Below are 16250 nucleotides of genomic sequence, written 5' to 3'. Positions count from 1 at the left end.
AATACAGTACATGGTGTTCTATGTACTCACCTACTGTTGGCATTGATGGAGGGCAGAGTTGTACACCATGCAGGACAGTACAGTGAACTTAATCCCGTGTGGTGTAGGCATCATGTGTACAGTAATTTCAGAATCACAACAGAGCACTGAGAGGCCACAAGCTTTGGGACAACAACTAGGCATGGAAGGCCACAGAAAAAGTCACAGCACAAGGGTTTTGCCACTGCATGGTTGCAAGAGCAGAGTGCAGAAATACTTCTTCACTGTATGAGATCCACAGGAGAGAGCAATGTTAAACCCAGCGCTCCAGGTGCACCACTACTGTAATGCATGTTGATTGGCTGGTGCATTGCTGGAGTTTTCCTAGGCACTGGTTGGCTCCTGTGTCTGAGCGAGATGATAGGCCTTGCCGCAGGATATTGCATAGGACTGTCGGTTGCCTCCCATTTTAGGGCTGGATATTGCTTTAATAGAGCCGAGGAAAAAGCGCCAGGTACTACATTGAGCCAGTTATTGCGATGACGGATAATTGAGTTTACTGTAGTAGTTTTAAGTAACTGGGGTGGTCTTCATGTCCTTGCTTAATGAACAGAAACCTGGAGCCAGACTAATCTGGTATAATTTTATTGTTTCATATACAGTAATCTATTTAACCCTTAAATACTGAAGCACATCAATGTACGTGTTCACCACTTTATTCCTCTCAGCCGAATCACATCAATATAGCTCGCCTTGTAAAAAAATGCCTGCACGTTGCTCCGCCTCGATTGTGACGTATATCCCTTCAAGCCAAGGAGAACCAACCCCTCCGGCCTCGGGTTGGGTGATCTGGCCACTCTGGGGGCAGGGGGGGGTCACCCCCTCTCTCGGCCCACCCATTGCCTGAATGTTTCGTCATCTGTGAAGTACTAACCCTCTCTGAAGACCCTCCCACCCCTCTGTACGCCCCAATAGGACGTTGTTAGTCAAAGTTTACTCCTCCCCCAACCACAAGGCCCATTCGATCACCCTCCAGCCCCCCCCACCTTTCTCCCCTACCTTGTATACCCCTACCTACCCTACCCCCTCCCTCCCTTTTGGCCCCATACTACCCTCCTACCCCCAGTAAACCATCGAGTGATAACGAGCACGCAGTTTGACTTGCTTCCCCCCCCCATGCCTCCTCTCCCCCACTTCCTCCACCCCCAACACATGTACATGTGCTTATATTGCTTCCCCCCCCCCCCCCCCCAACATAATAAATGCTTCTCCGTATACTATTCTGTACATGCAAACAGGCAATCACAGGCATCTGAGCCCCAGCCCCCCACTACCACCCCTCCACCTTGATACATCTATTACTCCCCATATATGAATTATCTCCCTACACCTGCAAACACACCTGCATGCATGGTTGATATGCTAAATCACATAGATTTTGTTTGTTTCAACTAGCCAAATTGGTTGTTACCATAAATGATCTCCCAAGGTTCAAAGTACTCGTGGGCCTTCTCCACGATCGAATTTTATCTCCACACATGTATGTACACATCTGTTTTCATAGTAGTTGGTCAAGAACAAACTAAAGTGCTCTACTTTGATGAGAAAAGATGGTTTTATCCAACCTCCGTACCTAAAAACCTTCTCCCCACAGGGTACTTTATCTCCCCAAAAGCTAGTAAACTTCCCACACCCCAAAACACCTGCTCTCGGGCTTGATGTGACATATGATATTGCAATGACCTATTTCAGTAATAGAAATAGTTACGTATCAAAACTATTGGGGCTTTTGGAAATTTTTTGGGGTCACTTCCCCCCCCCCCCCCCCCCAACTTTGACCCTCGATTGTGCAGTAACCATTAGGCCTAGGGGGGTGCAGATTGCGCTGTCAGGTGTGTAAATTCTTCCTCTTGAGCCAGAACATATTGATTTTCCTCTTGGTGAAAGTAAAAAAAACACCCCTGAAGTGCGGCTCCAGTGGCAAACAAGCCAGATCGAATTACGGTATTTAGGGGTTAATATCTGGATGCCCAGTGACTGGACACCCCAGTGTCTGAACATATTGGGCCAGGACCTCCGGAACTCCTATTAAAAAAAAAAAAAAAAAAAAAAAAAAAAAAAAAAAAAAAACATAATTTGACGGCGCTCAACGCCAACCATCTGTGTTTACGCACGGCCCCTTGGCTTCCCTCCCCAGTTACTGCCTAATTACCATCCTGAGTAGACACCCATCACAGTGGATGCCACGTGCTCGTTTTTGTAAATAAACAGTGAATCAACAACAGTACCTCGCCACTAGACCACATGGAAATTTACAGTGTTGTGCAGTGTTAAGAAATTAGAATCTTTCTAATTGTCATTTCTGTACATTTACTTTATTTCCCCGATCTCACTACCATACAGCATTACACATAACACGTGACACATGCAGAGATTCATTAGCACAGAGGGGGATCCCTGTCAGTGTTAGCATTGGCAACAGCTCCTCAAACTATCTCCAGCCACATAGATCTCCCAAGGTTCCCACCTCCAGCTTATAACATGTTCCCTAAGTAACAAAACTCTTAAAATGTTATGCTGTTATTATTTCTACTTTCTACTTGAAGGGAACCTCACAGTTAAGAATTGAGAGAAATAGAAAGTTACAGAGATTGATTATAAAAAGTTAGTGGTAGTGGTAGTTATTCCCCCTGGCAGTCTGCCCAGAGAGCTCTGAGTCCTGAAGGAAGACCAGGCTTTCCCACAGAGCTCTCAATGAGTGTATGTTGTGTTGTTGGTGTGTCAGGACTCCATATTATAAATACAGTTCATTATAGAAAACATGATAGATAGATAGATAGATATACAGAGCACCAGGCAAGCCTGGGAACAGGATATGAGCTTGCAACTCTAAGTGAAGGAATGTTGACAATACACTGGAAGCAGCAAGTCAGGGGATGAGATAGGTAGTGTGTCATCGAGATAGGCACACGAACAATGCATCGTGACCATACACACATACTCACATACAGGCTTCTAGAAACTTCACATCAGTTTATTCCATGTGACACAACCCCTGCTAAAATGAGAACGTAGGATTTTCAGGTCAGAAGGAGACAGACCATAGAAACGGAAGGTAGTAGGGAGAAGTGGGTTAACCCCTACACCGTGGGCATGTTTACCAATGTTTTGCATGTGCCGCGGGGTTATTCGGGCTCCGACAGACTCTCAAAAAATATTTGCCAAAAATCAGTTATTAGTCCTAGAATATTAAAATTACATATGCTTATGGCACCTACCTTCAGCTTTCTCCTGGAATGTTTGTTGAGCCTTCGTCGGTTACCGTAGGACTTGTGGATACCTCTGAAATTGGGTAACGAAGTCTCCACTTTACACTTCCCGACAACCCGTAATATGATTACCACAGCCAGATATTAACACTATAAACACTACTCTATGATTTTCAAGTAGTTTGGGATCCATACTCCAAAAAAAAACCACTGTGAAAGCAATGAAAATTACGAGCGCGTCTGACCGTCGCACTTGCGCTAGTTCGCTTTTGGTACTCTGTCATTTATTATTTGTAAAACCCCTCACACTTTATATTTCTATTACTATATAACACTTATATATATCTACAGTCTTTATCCATAAGTTTCCTTCAGTAGTATTAGTTTATTGTCACTGTAGGGATTCAATTTCTTTCAGTAAAATACGTAGCATTCACTTTCTCGTCCTGTATACTAGCATTGAGAGTGAATGTCACTTTCACCTTCACTCTCATAACTCAGACATGCTAGAGTGAAACTTTCACTTTCATTACTCCTAGGATATATACTCGTATTCTTATAATACTACTCATTTACATTTCTGTTTACGTTCTCTATTTTATTTACCTTATTTACATTTCTATTTTATTTACTCTGTTATGCCTTGTCACTTGAAGTAACTTATAAAACTATTTTCCACTGTTCATGTATATTTACATTCAGTACTTTCACTTGCTGTTTACACATTATTTACACATTATTTACAATTCCACTTGCACTGTTTTACTCAATAGAAAGATCGTAGGCACTCTTTTATCAATTGTCAGCCTTTTACCTCTTTCCTCACGAGGTTTAGTAGGGGGTAAAGGTCACAGGGCCCCTTGCATCAGGATGAAAAGTCCCTGAAGCTAGCAAGAGCGAACAGACGTACCTCCACTTTGGAAGATGAGAGAAAACTGATAAGGGTGGGCCGGGGTGGTGGCCTACCTAGGGAAATTCATTACTACCAACGTTAGCCTCTTGACACAGCTAATTTATAGCAGTAAAATGATTGGCAGGAAATCTAGACAATACATTATAAATTAGGTAGCTCCAGGTGAATGTAAATATCACTTAGGCTTCTCCCTTCCCTCCTTATATGTATATTTATTACGAAAATAGAATATACGGCATATTTCAAGGGAAAATAAACAGCGAAAATTAGCGAATGAGTGCACGTGAGGTGTTGTCAGGTGATAATTAGCCAACTCCAAGTGTATGGCACTCTCACTTACCTTATTTCTTTCTTGTATATATTATTTGGTATAAGAATAGGGCATAGGGCTTATTTCAATGGATGAAATCAGTGAAAAATTCCAGGGAAGATTTACGTAGCATAGCACGGCCGGGCAGGCGAGAGGATAGGGTAATGGAGGGGGGGGTAGGGAGGGGAGTCAAGAACGGGGAGAAATGGCTAAATTGTCAACAATGGATGGGAGTACAGATGAGATTAGGAGTGCTGACTAGTTTTGGACATTGGCAGTACTGAAGATGATACAAGCCCCCACTTGGAAGCCCGGGTGAATTCAAAATAACACAGAATCACAAAAGCAACGCCCCGTGGTATGATCCCTTGCTCCCAAGCGTCACGAAAGTGACGCCCCACGGTTAAGGGGTTAAGAAGAGGGGTCCAACTAGACTTACTAAGTATATTGTTTCTGTATTATATGCTGCTCAACTTAAGACTTTCTCTGAAGATAATAAATCTAAGATCAACTCCCTGTATTCATCTTTAATGCTCTTCAATGAAAGTCTGAAGATAATAAATCTAAGATCAACTCCATGTATGCATCTTTAACTCTTCCTGCTCTTCAATTATCAAAATTCCAATAAAAACTCAAGACTCACCTATTACAAGCATTGAGAGTTACATTCCAAGAATTGAGAGTTACAGGTGCAGGCAGTAGATAGATAGTAAAGTAATTATAGTGTTGCATGTGACATTGGTGTGTATCTGTGCAGCACATGGTCTCTGAATCGGACATCTGAGTCTGGTTGGCCAGAGAGCAGCGGTAGTGGTGGTGGCGGTGGTGGGGGGACTGCTGGTAATGACAACAGCCCAGGGGTGGTGGACAAGGTTGGAGTGCCAAACATGGACACACAGTGGGCTGCCACATCATCACAGACCAACGCATCTGGCTCCTATGGCCTCGATATCAAGCCCTTTGAGCCTGGCAAGCCCTGGATGGTCAGTATTTTGAAGTTTCTCGTGTAGTGTTAACTTTCAGCCAGAGGATTATCTTTTATGTTCTGTTCTTGCAACAAACAGACAGTTTTGTTCAGTTCCAGTGAGATTTTTTGACTTGAAAGGGTTGGATACAGCCTTCTTTAACCAAGAGAGACCCTTGCTGAGTTGAAAAAACTAATTTGGAAATAAGAAATATCAGCCAATCAGATACATTATGTATGTCAAAGAGTTAATATTTCCAAAGCATAGGGGGCAATACTACAGTCAGAAAGTGAAGTTTTGGACATAACAGTTGAGTTAGGCTTTGTAATATTAAGTTCATATGGAGGCTAGCTGTTAGTTACTTATAAAATTCTGTTACTATGATTTGGATCTATTGATATTGATAACTATTCGTTTATAATTTTGGAATGAAGATATCTTACCATTAGTTCCTTATTGATAATGTTTTGAGATGCGTGTCTAGTTATCAGCCAGCTTGCACAAAACCTGTAATTGGTTAGCAGCTACTGGCCTGAAGTAACCACAAATACGTCATTATGAAGGGCTCAGTACAACATAAAATGTTAGGTTGTTATTGTTTAGGTACCTAATGGTCAGGTGGAGTATAATGACTTATCAGTGAAATTTGTACTGTGCTTGTAGTGCTGTACCAGTTTTAATTCATTAAAGGATGTTTGAGCATGTGATACCATGAGAGGTGTAGAGCAGTCACTTACCCTTAAATATTCTGGACTAGAGTAACCTAGCCTCCTGTCTGTATGCCATGCAAGCTGTTTCTCAGCTTCTCTACTGGCTGTTACCATTAATTTCCTCTAGGCTGAGGTGGTGCACTGACTCACCTGTCAGAATCACTTGAAACATAATGGAAAACTCATACCTGCAAATGAATTCCCTAAGGAGGGTTCCAAGTTGGGCCAAAACTGTTCTGTTTTCTCAACAAACAGTAGTTCCATATGTGTGTACAGCAAGCCTTTGTTATATGCAACCCCCCCCCCCCAAATATTGTACTTACAAAAATAATGTATTGCCAGTTTCCCCAATATGCAGTAGCAAATGTACAGGAAATTTTGGAACATATGTCCAGTATATAGTCAGTCCTTGTTTAAAGTTGTTCTTTTTTCATCTCGCTGCTGAATGAACCCCTATTCTTCACTTAGAAATTGCTTGTTATTTATTGTAAGGTTGTTTTAAAGTATGTTGTCAATACACATCCTGGACTTTAAGTGAGGATTGACTGTATAAAGAGGATTTAGACTGTAATTCTTCCATTTGAGCATTTTTTGGCTCTTGGATAACATTATATACTTGACATATAATACTTACATTGGTGCATTGATGCAGATGAAGAACATTGAGGATGATCCCAACATCACCCCCGGCTCTGTCACCCGCTCGCCCCTGTCCCTGGGCATTAAGGACTCTGAGCTCCTGTCCTCCTCCATCTCCAAGACCCCAACCACCAACACTGTCTCTGATATGAGCAGCCACCTCGCCACACTCTCTCTGTCATCCAACACCTGGAGCTTCAACCCAGGTCCTGGTGCTCACATTGCTACCAACTCTCCACTCTCGGGGTGAGTTTTACCATCATCCTCTCTCATTTAAGACTCTCTCCCCCCCCCCCCCTTCCCTGTCCATTTTACCTCATTTTACTTTTTAACCATTCATTAACATTTTTTGCATCTCATTTTTCTTTCAGCCTCTTTCTTCTTTTATATTCTCTCTTTTTCTGTACTGCTTTATCCTGTCCATTATACCATGCTGTGTACCATCATTTGTCACACAGCTTCCTTCTTCTTTATCTTCCCATTCCAGCCTCTGCTTCTTGGTCATCTTCAGGTCACCATTTTTCTCCTTCATACTATTCCTTTATCCTACCCATTTTTTCCCTTTCTTGTGTATCCTTTTATTATGCATTTTTCTGTCCTGTCTTAATTTTTTTTTCTTAAATATTTAATTTATGCCCATTTTACTTATCTTTCTACATTCACATCAGTTTACACTTACATTTGTACCATTCTCCCTGAACCTTTCAAAGTTTTGCTTATCCTTCCATATTGCTTCTCCATATTTACTTTTCCCTACTCAGCTGTCATTTAGTTTGCCCTCTTTTTACTGTACATCTCACCTTTACCCTCCCCTTTTCTGCTCCCTGTATTTGTCCTCCCCCCCTTCATATATATATATATATATATATATATATATATATACATACATACATACATATATATATATATATATATATATATATATATATACATACATATATATATATATATATATATATATATATATATATATATATATATATATATATAAGTACATACATATATATATATATATATATATATATATATATATATATACATACATATATATATATATATATATATATATATATATATATATATATATATACATATATATATATATATATATATATATATATATATATATATATATACATACATACATTATATATATATATATATATATATATATATATACATACATACATTATATATATATATATATATATATATATATAATGGTGTATACACACACACACACACACACACACACACACAAAATCTCTCGATTATCCAACATAATACACACACTAATCTCTCGATTATCTGACCTAATAGAGCCATCGGTGCATCTGGATATGGAGCAAAACCCTAGCTACTTATAACCAACTTATATGTATAGTTCCCTTCCTTATTGTAGCAATGTTCTTTGGTCTTTATTATTTATGACATCAAAACACACATGGGAATATCCAATTTAATGCTAGAGACTAAGAAAACAATGCTTAAGCAATAAAAATCCCCAAAAAGCAGTGTGTAAACAATAAAAATTCATCCATCCATCATCCAATCCTATGTTGCCCCATGAGGAGCATAGGAGACCGGGACTAGGCAAGTTTGTCCTGACATATAGGATAAGAGTTACCAGCCTCACTCATCCTTGAATGGCATTATGTAAGCAATAAACCCCAATCACCCCATGGATAAAAACCTGCACCAGTTCAGTCTGATTGGAGCGCCTTAAGTACTCACTAAACCACCAGATGCCTTAAATTGGTTATATGGTTACCACCTGGCGTAGTAAATGGTTTCCTGGCGTACAGGAAACCACTTGGCTTGTCACACAGTGTAGAGTCACCCTTAGGTAGAAGGAAGAGGAAAGAATAAAGGAAAGAAAGACAAAAGAGGGAGTGCAAAGTCACCTGCAGGCAGAAGGAAGAGGAAAGAGTGAATTTGCAAATGATTAAATGAAGAGTGAGAGTGTCACTCTCATCTTAAATGTCGGGACCAACTGCCTAGCCCTGGGCTCCTACGCTTCTCATGGGGCAAGGTAGGATTGGATGATGGATGGATTAAATGAAGACGAAGGTTGCAAAAAGAACTTTAATAAAGTAGTGTAGTGTACAGTACTTTCCACCCAGTGAACGGCGGACAGACGTCATAACCTGCTAACCTCCAGCCAGTGTGCAATAATTCCATGTGGTCAAGTGGCTAACAAAATCACTTAATAAATGTCAAACCACCACCACCACACCTCCTGCTCCTCCTCCTCCTCCTCTTCCTCCTCCTCCTCCTCCTCCTCCTCCTCCTCCCCCTCCCCCTCCCTCCTCCCCCTCCCTCCTCCCTCCTCCTCCTCCTCCTCCTTCTCCTCCTCCTCCTCCTCCTTCTCCTCCTCCTCCTTCTTCTTCTATCCACTGGAGCTGGATGATGGGTGGGGACATTTGGTGATGTGATGGAGGCCTACCCACTTCAGAAGACTCTGAAGACAGCCACAAGCTCACGTCTAACTGTGACTCAGCGGCTATTGATGTGCTCGGCTGTGGGTCCAAGAGGGAAGACTGGGGATGAGGTGGTGATGGCAGGGAGAACGGGCTCACATGTGTGGGGGTGGCAGTCTGGAATAGTGAGTCAGTCTTGGACTGATGATAGGTGCAATGATTCTGACAGAGGATGACGATGTACCTGACTGCCCACAGATCCATCGCCAGGTTCAGTGGCACCAGGTCCCTATCACAGTGTGGGTGCTTGCCATATTTGAGCACCTGCTTTATGCTGGCACATAGTGCACCAAGATGAGAGAGTGATAGAGTGGCGGGGTGCTCAGAGTCAGGGTCCTCATCACTGTCCTCGGTCGACCTCTCAGAGACAGCAGCAGCGATCTCCTTTTTAGACAACTTCGATCACCAGGATTGCCGCCATCATCATCCAGCCACTCCCTCACATCTTCAATGTCCACATCCTCGTCTGCCATATGTAGGTGAATGTGGATATCATCCACGTCAAATCCCTCAAAGTCGTGCGTGGCCCCTTATCCCCACAGGAGACGAGACCAACCACTTTTGAGGGTTTTGATGGAGACTTTCTTCCAAGCATTGGCACAGTTGATCACTGTAGACTTGATGTTGTAATGGTGAAAATTTTCCAAGGTTCACTCCCCATGTGTGTTGACCCCTTGCACATCCTCCAGTACCATCATCACCTCATCAAGGAATATCTGATGGTACAGTCTGCTTGCTGCCACTTTCACACCTTGATCCATTGGTTGAATGAGAACAGTTGTATTAAGTGGCAGAAACATGCATCTGATTTGACAGTTATCAGCAATGAATTCCTTCTCAAATGGATGTGCAGGGGCATTGTTGAGGATCAGAAGTGCCTTCACCAGGTCATAAGGGATGCCAACTTCCTCTGTTTGATAACAGAATGGATAACCTCCTTGACAAAGTGATTGTGGAACCAATCTCTGAAGATCTTTGTGGTAAACCAGACCTTCACAGAATGGTACCACACAACAGGCAGGCAACCCATCAACCCATGGAGACAATGCGGCTGTTTCACGCGTCTAACAATAATAGTCATGAGGTGATGCACCCCATTAGCATTGGCACAGCTCAAAACCAAGACACACTGTTGGGACAGCTTCCGACTAGGCCTAGTCTTCTCCCTCTCATCTTCCAGGGTATTGGTGGGCAAAGAGCAGTAGAAGAGGCTAGTTTCGTCAGCAGTGTTCACTTGACTGAGAGCAATGCCCTTGACCTCGATCAGGTGAAACAACCCTATATCCTCCTTTGTTGCATCTAAAGCCTCACCGTGTGTCTTACGACCAGTAAGTCCATGTCGAAGTTTGAACAGGAAGAATCAACCTTCAGATGCCATGAAGGTTTGCACATTGTGTAGGTGTGCAGATTTTATGGCTGCCACCTTAAACTCAGTCCCACGTACAAGCGCTGGCACCCTGTTGTTGGTGGAACTAAACCAAAGTCAACTGGTTGATGATGGTGTGGCAGGGCTGAGACACCACCTTCCAATTGGCATTGCCGTATTATCTCTGTACTAAGTCAGCTTGGCCTATGATTTCTTGATATCAAACAAAGTTGAACGGGACAGACCATATTCACACAGAACGTGTGAAATCGTCCAGCCTTTGTCATCTTTGCTCAGTATCTCATGCTTCTTCTCCAGAGTCAAAACTTTCCTCTTGTTTCTCGGGAGGTGGTGGGGCCATCATTACAAACATGAGAATGCTGCAGAGGAAAATCAAGGCCTGAAGAAGGTAGGGAACCACCACATATGCAACAAAGGAAGTTGCCATGGTTTCAACTCAGTCAAGCACGTTCACACTTGAGAGAGAGAGAGAAAGGTGGGAACTGAGGTGCGGTACCACCACGTGAACGCAGTGTTGCCATGTGTCTACCTTTGCTTGGCTATGAGCACAAATAAAAATGCCAAACTGACCTACGAGCGCAAGGGTCATTTTCACTCGACCAGGCAAATATTGCCACCTGTCAGCAACACTGGATCTGCTGTACATCATGGCGTCAGGGAGTGTCCGAGTAATCCAGCTGTCCAGACAACTTTGGCCATTCAGTAGGGAGGTGGATGGTTGCATTTTCCTAGGAGCGTCCGAATGATCCAGTCAGCCAGGGGACTTTGACCATTCATTGAGGAGGCAGATGGCCATTTTTGCTTAGCATTTGGGTTAGGGTCTATTACTTAGGTGCAGCCAGGAGCGAACGAGTGATCTGGGTGACCGGGGGTCATTGAATGTTAGGTGAGGAGGCGGATGGCCATTTTGCTCAGCATCTGGGTTAGGGTCTGTATTACTCGCACATGTCCGAGAGCATCCGAGTGATATGGGGTTAGGGTCTGTATTACTTGCGTGCAACTGGAGCATCCAAGTGATGTGGGGTTAGGGTCTGTATTACTTGCATGCAGCTGGGAGCATCCGAGTGATCCAGGCAGCCAGGGGACTTTGACCGTTTGGTGAGGAGGCGGATAGCCATTTTTGCTCGGTTTGTGGGTTAGGGTCTGTATTTCTTGCACATGGCCAAGAGCGTCCGAGTGATCCGGGCGGCTGGGGGACTCTGAACTTTCAGTGAGGAGGCGGACAGCTGTTTTTGCCCAGCTGGTGGGTTGCGATCTATTACTCACTCGTGGCCAGAGAGACCAGCCGGCCTCCCAACCAGTTTTTTTTAATTTGTAGGCTGCTCAACTGGTGATCTCTGAAATTTTGTTTGGATACTGATAAAGAAATCCGCATACTACCATAATAGAGCCAAGGCCTAACATTCAGATATGGAGTGTCCTGATAATCAAATGATTACTGTATATATATAAAATTCTCTCTCTCTCTCTCTCTCTTTAAAATCCTCATATGCTTTATTATGTGTTCCCTTAAATTTCTTGTAGTTTTGCACACTTCTTTTAGTTCCTCCTCGTTTTCTTAGCTGCGTCCTTCCCGGTAAATTTTTAATCTCATCCATTGATCCTGAGTATATTTATACTGTATCATCCTCTCCAATGATATTTGTCCTCTTCAATATCCTTGAGCTTTTGCACACCCTTTTCTGTTTCTACTTCCTTTCCTCTCCTGAAATGTCTCCTTCCTTCTCTTAAACTCCCTTTTCCTAGCTTTTGCTTTTAAGTTATTTAAGTTTTCATTTATCTTTTTGCTTTTATGCAGTTTTCTTCAGTTTTCTTTATTACCGAAATAGTTTTTTAGGGCCATACTATAAATCAGAGGCATATTGTATTTTCCTCGATATGTTACATTCCTTACCCTCTTCTCCTTTTTTCTTGGCCTGTCACTAACATACCTTTTTCTTCATTTATGTTGTTCTTTTAATTTCCCCCATGAATAATGCCCTTGACACCTTTTATGCAGGTCCATTATTTTTTCTTGGGGTAGTTTCTGATATCATCAGTACAGCCCCATTCTTTTTCCTAATTTCATGTCATTCATCCTGTTCAATAGAACAGTTTTCACGACTCATAATTCTCCCTGTATGTCTAAACTCCATCATTCATACAATATATTTAATTCCTTCAGTATGAGAGGTCTCTGGTGTTGTGAATAAAATCATGTAGTAGTAACAAGGTTATTTTAAAGACATCATTTTAAGGGTTAATGGTGGTTGTTGCCAACCCCTTCAGAAAAAGATGTCTAATCTGTGATGTAAATGATCATCCTGTGGTAGCAAGAATAGGGCCTAAAGGACATTATTGTACTGAATGAGTTAATACTTGTTCAATAAAGAACCCTTCCCCAAGCTGGGTATGATAATCTAGCAGTAACGAGAATAAAAGACATCATCATACTGAAGGAGTTAATGCATGGGATGTTTTCACTGCACTTACATCACCAGTACCATACTTGCTCCTTGTGATGTTCCCACAAATGATGGTCAGAGTATATCAAATGGCTTTTTATTACCAGTTCAGTTAATATTCAGATTTATGTGACTTATTCTGAGCTGAATTATCATCTAGAATTGGTGGAATTGTTTTCCAACCATGAGACAGAGTTATTGATGATAGTATTGATACTCACAGGTTCCTTTGACTCACCCACAATTGCATAAAATCATCTGGCAATAATTGAAATAGAATACTATTGATATGTTAATGATTAGAGCCTTAATGGTGACAGTATTAACACTTTGGGCCCTATGACTCACGTGGCAGAAAGTAATCATAGAATACTAAAACAACCATGAGAGGGTTATTGATGACGATATTAACATGTAACCTGATAACTTGCCATCAATTTAATAAAAAGTTGTGTGGCATTAGTGAAGTTGACAGGACAATGGGACCATTAGCACTTTCGCGGTCTTTCGCCGCGGATCCGCGTCCGACCCGAAAGTGCCTAATCACCTCTTTAGACACAGATCCACGTCCAAACAAAGAAACATTCACCATAAATCAGGAATTGTGTCTAGCGTCCTGAAATTTGGTCTGATATTAGCTTGATTGAATTTCCAATTTGGTGATATTATTTTCACCAATGGGAAAATTTAAAAAAGTGACCATACAACGCTTGGGGAAAAAAAGTGGTACGGTATAAACATTGTTTTGTGCTCTTTCAGCTTATACTTGTCATAACTATTTTATGTTATGCATTATCTCTCTCTATTTTCTTTCATCTTATTCTACGAAAGTCTCACTTTTCTAATGGTATAAAGCCAAATCTGCTAATCCAAATATTTCGGGGTGAAAAAATGATCAGAATAGAAAAAACTTGAGCGCATGGATTTGGTGTAAACATTCTTGGGCGTTCCTTCAACTTATATTCGTCATAACTGTTTTACTTTATGCAGTATCACTTTTTGTTTTCTTTCATCTTATTCTGCATAGTCTCAGTCTTCTAGCAGTATGAAAACAAATCCGCCAATCCAAATATTTTGGGGGTGAAAATTGATCGGAAAAAAATAAATTGAGTGCATAGCAAAGGTCAAGGGAAAGCCAGAGGGTTCTGCTGGCTGCAGTGGAGTTGGACCGCAAAAGTGTTAATGAGTCTTTTTAAGTAGTACCGGGTAGTAGTAGTAGTAGTAGTAGTAGACCTTTGATAACCATGAGTGCATTAAAAAAAAAGAAAGTATATAGTAAGTTTAATGTAGCAACTGTAAATTTTCGTAGTTACTCCACTGTATGTTGTAAAGGAAAGAAAATCAGAGTATTGAATTAATGCAAGGGTTTTTTTTTGCCATCTTGTTGCATTGCAAGTTCCCATTGTTGAATAACAATTTGTTAATTAAAAATTACTGTGTACTTGGTTGTCAGATCTACCAGCCAGCTGATCTAGTGTAAAATATATCAGTATACCTTTAAATGACCAGAATGCAACCATCATCATCATCGTCAAATAATGCCATGCTTCTTCCTAAGGCCATTTTTCCTGGAGTTGGTTATGGGTTACCTGAAGCATATCTACAGGTTGGAAGTTTTAACCAGGCACAAAGATAATTTGAATACTCATCAAAATTGGTTAGGGTAAAGGGAATCACAGATGTGTAAGAAGAGTTTGGGTAATCACAGATATGTAAGAAGAGTTGTAAATGTGATATGTAGTCTCATCTTGGAGTGTATAATTTTGGCTGAGTTCATTGCCTAATAGCCATGACTGTGGGAGGTTACTAAATTTGTAGCCATTCATCACTCAACTGGTAGTACCTTCCATGAAGGCCATGGTCGATGATAGCCAGTGAAGGATTAGTGAACACTGGGCAGTGATGTCTTAAAGGCTGTAATGTCAGTTATGAGCTAGATAAAATAGCCAGACAGTAAAGAAAACTGCAGAATCGTGGGTCACATAATGGTACTGCCAACTTTTTGTTGAAGGATTGTTGCTGGTGTTCTGTATGTGAAGTAACAGTAATTGTAGTAAGAGATAAATTTTTTGTCATGTTAAACATATCATCATAATGAAGAGGATAACTAACTAACTTACCGAGTAGAGGTTTATCTGATGAAATACAGTCTAGTGGTAGCTGTATTGAAAATAAAATTGTCTGGTGGTAAAAGTGTTGTTATTCATTGAAGTGAAAAAGTTATGAACTGTCACTTTAAAATGTCAGTATGATGAAGCTATAATATGCTGGCATTGCTTAATGTTTCTGCTGAGGGAATGGTTTACTTTAAAAAAAATAAATAAATAAATAAAAAAAAAATAATGAAAGTGTCATTGTAGTGAAAAAGAATGCTTTCAGTGCCTAAACAAGGTTTCAACTGATGGAAATATTACTGCTTTTGAGAGAGAAAGAGGAAAAATGAAAGTAAAAAGAAAGACCTTAATGCAGGAGAGGTTTAATGCTGTCACTAATTAATATGGTATCTGATAGTAAAATGGCTTGCTCTGTGTTTTTATATTATCAGTCATGAATACTTTGGAGTTATAGTCATGCATGACATTTGATATGCTTGCCATTGGGGTTCACCAGGATGCTCAAGGATTCATAAACTGCTTAGCTACAGTTAGTCCTCATTTAAAGTTGTTTGATGTAAGGTTTAAGTTATCAAGTTGTGGATGATTTAATACTTTTCCTTCATGTAAAATTGCTAGTGATTCATTAGAAATCTGTTTTAAAGTTGGAAATGAGCATTTCTTGCTTTTTACTCTACGAGCCATAAACCAGAAACATGTCTCACTTGAAGCTGTGTTGCCTAAAATAACATTTTGTCAGGACTCATCCTAGACTGTAAGTGAGGACTGATTGTATTTCTCATTTTTCCCTCATGTTCCATCATCCATGTGTCTGAGCTAGTACCCAGTGTTGTCATTTTCCTGGTCCATGCACTTAGTTTCACTTCCTTGCCATATAAAATTTAGTCTGGTGGAAGTTACTAAATTCGACTTTGAAAGGAAAGAAAAAAAATTACTCTTGGCCTCAAAAGACAGATCCAAACAAATCTATTCTTTCAAGTGTAAATCATCATTTGTAACATGTTACAGTAGGATAGGAATTTGTAAGTTGAAATTTAGTG

General features: G+C 40.9%; 1 protein-coding gene across 1 annotated transcript in view; it reads left to right on the top strand.

The window, feature by feature from the left end:
* The window catches only part of gw (trinucleotide repeat containing adaptor protein gawky), a 238672-nt gene that overhangs the window by 206130 nt on the left and 16292 nt on the right, over positions 1-16250 (top strand). The window contains 2 exon segments of the mRNA XM_080274238.1: positions 5229-5454; positions 6799-7031. Coding sequence (XP_080130364.1) covers positions 5229-5454; positions 6799-7031 — 459 coding nt within the window.

The sequence above is a fragment of the Coenobita brevimanus genome, chromosome 57, assembly GCF_032717465.1.
Source record: "Coenobita brevimanus isolate Jiangsu-jjx chromosome 57, ASM3271746v2, whole genome shotgun sequence".
NCBI lineage: Eukaryota > Metazoa > Arthropoda > Malacostraca > Decapoda > Coenobitidae > Coenobita > Coenobita brevimanus.
Note: the sequence above shows the minus strand (reverse complement) of the source record. Positions and strands in the feature narration are given on the sequence as shown.